This window comes from Crocuta crocuta, unplaced genomic scaffold (assembly GCF_008692635.1).
Source record: "Crocuta crocuta isolate KB4526 unplaced genomic scaffold, BGI_CrCroc_1.0 scaffold112, whole genome shotgun sequence".
Classification (NCBI taxonomy): Eukaryota; Metazoa; Chordata; class Mammalia; order Carnivora; family Hyaenidae; genus Crocuta; species Crocuta crocuta.
The window spans coordinates 2242346-2247772 of record NW_027528818.1 but is presented as its reverse complement, the minus strand read 5'-3'; the positions used below and the strand labels follow the sequence as shown (position 1 = coordinate 2247772).

At 52.5% G+C, this 5427-nt stretch overlaps 1 protein-coding gene across 1 annotated transcript in view; it reads right to left on the bottom strand.

Annotated features, from left to right (window-relative positions):
- FREM3 (FRAS1 related extracellular matrix 3) overlaps positions 1-5390 on the bottom strand; it is an 85751-nt gene extending 80361 nt beyond the window's left edge. The window contains exon 1 of the mRNA XM_077755928.1: positions 212-5390. Within this exon, the coding sequence (XP_077612054.1) occupies positions 212-5390 (5179 nt within the window). The remainder of the gene's footprint in view (positions 1-211) is intronic.
- Between the last annotated feature and the right edge of the window lie 37 nt (positions 5391-5427).

Below are 5427 nucleotides of genomic sequence, written 5' to 3'. Positions count from 1 at the left end.
TTGTTCCTATTAAATGGGCTTCCTGAGAAAATAGCTGAAGAAGGACTAGTTGCCTTTTTTGTTATCTGAATAACCTCACATTCTATTGTATTTCTTTAGAATCAGAATTTTCCTGCAAATGGGCTGAGGTTGGGACAATTTTAAACAGAAACTGGGAGATCTGATCTGCTCCAGGAGAAGGAAAGAGGCATCGGGAACATGGTTTACTAACCTTGTGTAAACACCCGCATGCTCTTGTTTCCAAGGCGAGTGTTGATAATGAAGCCATGCTCTGGTCCTCTGGTCACTGTATACTTAAGGAGCCCATGGACTCTGTTCTGATCCTCTGCCCTCAGAGACCTGCTGGTAATCAGGAAGCTCATGTGTCCAGTGTGAAGGCGCTTCAAGGCTGATGTTCCTCTGTTAATAGCAACCTGGGGGAGCCTGTTGTCTAGGGAACTTATATGGATCCTCATTACCTGAGGTTTCTGTGTCTCTAGGACAGTGTCTGGGAAGACATAGAAGTCGGCATGAGTGCCATCTGTCACAGTCAAAGAGAAACAGTCTTCAGTCGCCTCACTGCCATCATGCCAGTAACTAATCAGGTTCTCATTCAGGTCTCGCTTGGTGAAGATGGTCACAGGATGGCTGCCATTATATAAAATCCTGCCATGGAAGGGGAGTTGGGTGATGGTAAAGAGGAGAAGATCATCTGGAGTATCCTTATCTTCTGCCGTTAACTCAAAGGGAGTGATCTGTTTGCTCTCCCCTTCCTGCAGTATTAGTTTGCGGATGGTCAAGATAGGTTTCTTATCATCCACATCTGTGATGTAGATCCTGAAGGTTCGGAACACAGGGTTGTGTCCATCAGTCACTTGAAACTCAAAGCTGTCCATCTTTATCTCATCATTTGAAGTGTGGACATAGAATATTTTGTTGCTAGCCAACTGCAGCTGAGTGAAAGAGGCAATGGGCTTCCCAGAATGGTCAGAGCTCTCCAAGTGCCCCAGTCTAGGAGCCCGTGTGACCCTGAAGTGAAGCTCCTCATTAAGGGCGCTGATGTTGCTGGTGCTAAGCAGATTGGTGGTAAGGGTCACTCTGCCATCCTCTGTCAGGGTAATCCCTTTGCTAACCACCTCAGGTGAGACTCTGTCTACACCGCCAATAGTGATGTAGAAGGAGCGGTCTATCAAAGGGTTAATCCCATCAGTCACATCAAATTTGATAATGTCAAGAACTCCTTGGCCTGTGTGAGTGTAACAGATGAGGCTTCTGTTAATCTCATCCTGGGTAAAGTTCATCCCAAGGGTGAGGTTGTTCCTAACCTCCCCTCTGGGTTTTCTCAGTCGCTGTAGAAGCCCCTGTTGAGGCCCTGAACGGAGAACAAAACTGAGGCTCTTCTCATCAGAGTCAAGATCTGTGGCTTTGAGGACCCAATCTGTGATGACCTTGGTGTGTCTGGTCTCTACTTCCAGCCCATTGTTAATAGTCAGCTGAGGGGTTTCATCATCTACCAGGATCACCACAATGGGTACCTTCCTGTGGGTGATGTGCTTGCCGTCACTCAGCCAGACCTCAAAACTGTCCTCTGTGGTCTCAGAGTCATCATGCTCATATACAATGGTGGAGGCCTCCTGGATTTCCTGTAAAGTGAAGCTGTGGATGGGCTGGCTGCCTGTGGCCAGCTGCTGTACAATTCGCCCATGCTGAGGGAGGGCTGTGAGCTGAAAGTGAAGCTCATTCTGTGGCAAATCAGCATCTGCTCCATTGAGTAGCGGGGTATCTATGACCAGACTCATCCCCTCTAATACCACAAACTCACCGGCAAAAAGTTCAGGCTGCTCATCATTGGTAGGTAAAATGATTATGGGGAAGACGACATTTGGGGAGAAGTTGATGCCATCAGAACAATAAAAGGTGAATTGATCTTTTTGTGGCTCTATCCCCTTGTGAATACTCTGTACATAATTGACATGCCTCGCTTGGACATCCCTGATGGAGAAAGCACTGATGGGACTACCAGCCCGTGATTTTTTTGAGCCAGGAGCTGGTGCAATGTTTTCCAGGTAGCCAGAGGCTGGCTGACTGGTCACTGTGCATAGGATCTCATCTTGGGGTGTGTCCACATCTTCAATACTGAGATGTTGTAAGGTCAAGGGACTCTTCCCACCTTCATCAACAATATAAGACTCCGTCACCAAGACTTTGGGTGCCACGTTGTCCACAGGCAGCACAACCACTTGCACCTGTACTCTCTCCAATATGCTGTTCCCCACCATCCACTGAAAAGAACCCTTGGAGAGGGTGAGGCTGAAGGCATCATGTTGTTTCTGGAAACCAACTTCACCCCCAGTGTGGACATAGACTACCGCCCCACTGATGAGGTCTTCTTGAGTGAATCGTTCTGCAGGTAAACCATTCACGAGAATAGTGCCCAAGTTTGGGCTATCTTCCAAAATGAAAGATAGCATCAAGTCACCTGTGCCCTTCTTTTTGCCATGTATGATGTCCATGGTGATCTCAGTGGCTCTGTTCTCTAGTACATCTAGGGAAACATCTAACAATGGACTACCTGTAATAGAGATCCTGGGAGTTTTGTCAGCTGTAGTGGGATGCACAGAAATCTGGACGGTGATGGGAATGTGGTGAACCCCGTCACTTACCTCCAGATGGAAAGTGTCATTGGTAGTCTGGTCTCTGTTGTGCTGGTAAGAGACACTCCCATTAATAATATCTGGTTGCATGAAAAGTTCTCCTGGGATCATATGTTTGTTTAAGTAGTACAAGTGTCCATGTTGGGGACCCCAGACTAATATGAAGACAATCTGGTCAACATCTGTGTCAGGATCTATGACACCCAGTTCATTACTGCTGAGGATAAAACTTCCTCCCTCTAAGACAGTAAAGCCTCTGTTGGTGACTTCTGGAGGCTGATTGTCCACAGGCTTTAGGAATAATGTGAATGTGCCAGGTACACTATTGCCTGCGGCATCCTCCACTTGGTAGGCGAATTGCACAACTCGTTGTACAACACCCAGCATCTTCTGTGGGGGCTGGTAGGCAACTTGATGGAGATTCACCTGGGCCTGGGTAAAGCGCATGACGGGCATGTCTGGTGAATCAGTGAGCACAATTTCTCCAGCCCGGACTTGGTGGTTGTCATCTGTGTCGGTCGGGGGTGTCAGTAGGGTGTACCACAGGTTCTGGTCATCTGAGTCCTCATCAGTATATTGGAGGAATTTCTTTTGGAAGTGAGTGAGTTGGTATTGCTGCACAGTCATTTTTAGGGTAGTTCCTGGAAATAGTTCTGGACTCTTCAGATCCATTGGTTGGACCCTGACAGTGAAGAAGTGCTGGTTGGATAGATTGGGTGGGTCATGGTCATCCTGCACATGGAAAGTCAGCTGGGCCATTACAGGTTGAGGGCTATGGGGTCCACGATAGCGATAGAAGAGCTTCCCTCCCATTATGTCTTGCTGAAGCCATTCAGTCACCACCTTCTCATATAGTCCTTCTTTTTCCACATAAGTCCAGTCTTCATCTTCAGGGCACAGAGGTGGTTCAGTCTGCCGCAGCAGCATCTCCCCCTGGTACTGACCGGCGTAGGGGGAACCAGGGGCCAGATCCCACCCTCTTTCTTCCTTTTTCTCTTCTAGAGGCTGGTCCTCCAGCACAAAGTGGATGGTTGAGTCCTCGGAGTCAATATCAGTAGCACTCAGGACAAAGGGGGAAATCTGGACCACCTGTCCTTCTGTAACAGAGAGCCCAGTGTTGGCCTTGACCTTTGGTGGTTCATCATCAACAGGTATGATGGTGACAGGGAAGAGGAATTCCACCTGGTGGTGTCCATCCTCCATCCGGAAGATGATATTGTCACTGTAGGTGTTGCTGCCATCATGCTGGTACACCACTCGCCCTGCTGCCAGGTCCACGGGTGTGAAATGCTTGCACCCAGCAGGTGCCCCAAGCACCATCAGCTGCCCATGTCTTAAGCCCCTAACTGCAGTTACTGTCACCTCTTCCAGGTTATCATTATCACTGATCTGAAGGCTGTGGGCACTGGACAGGGTTTCTGACCGACCTTCAAATAGCAGTAGTCCCCGGTTGTATCTAGCCACTGGGGCCAGAGTGTTCATGGGCTTCATTATCACTGTGAAGGCAAAGGGGTCTGAGGTGGCGCCATCTCCATCCACCACCTCCAGCTCCAGCTGGAAGAGGTGCTCTGAATCCAATTTCTTTGTAGGGGGCTGATAGGCAATTTTCAGTTCCCGAAGCTCCCGCTGGGTGAAGAAGGAGACTGGAAGGCCCAGGGGGTCATCAGTGCTGACCACGTACCCCTGGTGCCCTGGTGCGGTTGTGGGGGCATTGCGAATGTTGAAGACCAGGTCATCAGGGTCAGACTCCGCGTCCTCCGCAGCCAGTGCCTCAGGGGTCAAGGCTGTCAGCAAGAACTGACTGACCTCCATCATCATCAGGGCCACAAAACTGGGCCTAGGCGCAGTGTTCTCTACTCCGTCGCGGATGCTCACCAGCAGCTGGAAGTGCTCGCGGAAGAGCACCTCCACTGACCCGGCGCCTCTGTCTTCTGGACCTAGCAGCTCTGCCATCAAGGGCACATAGTCCCGACTGGGCGACAGGGTGGTGGCGGTGTGCTGGTAGCGCACCCCAGCTCTGACAAAAGCCTCACAGTCTACGCCCTTGCCCCTGGGGAGAGGGGCCCCCACGGCGTCCATCAAACGCCCATACTTGGGCAGTGGGCCGCCCTGGGGAGGAAGAAGGGTGAGGCGGCACCTGCTGGTGGTAGAGGCTGCGGACCCCAGGGAGGCAAAGTCCAGCACTCTCTTGTCGATGGCGTGGCTCCAGCCCCGCAGCTTCTCCACCGCCAAAGGCCAGTTGCGCGTCACTAGCTCTGGCTGGGGAAGGATCACGTCCACAGCCAGCGTGAAGGGCAGTGCTAGCGTGTAAGTCCGGGCGTCGTAGCGCAGCAGCAGCCTCACCCGAGCGCGCCCAGGGCTTCGGGAGCCGAAGTGAGTGTATTGGACCTGGCGCGGCCCGAAGGCGCAGGGGAAGCGGCGGGGGGAGAGCTTGCCGTGGCTCAGCGGCAGGGTTTCCAGCACCGTCACCTCGCACCAGTCGCCTGGCTGCACTCGAATCACCAGGTCCCGGAACGGGTCCAGCCAAAGCGAGCGGCCCGCAGGAACCCGGAGTCCGGGGTTGGCGACCAGGACGCTAGGGCCGTCGGGGCTACTGCGGCCCGGTGCGCCCCAGGTGGGCAGGTAGAGCGCAGGGTGGGCTTCAGTCCCAGGCGTGGGAGCCTGTCCATGTAGCACGGGGCAGCTCAGGAGCACGTAGGCGAGCGCCGCGGCAAGCTGCCAGGGCGTCCCAGCGGGGCGCCGGGAAGTCTCAGCCATGGGACCCTGGTGCTGGGGTATCCGGAGAGTGCCCAAT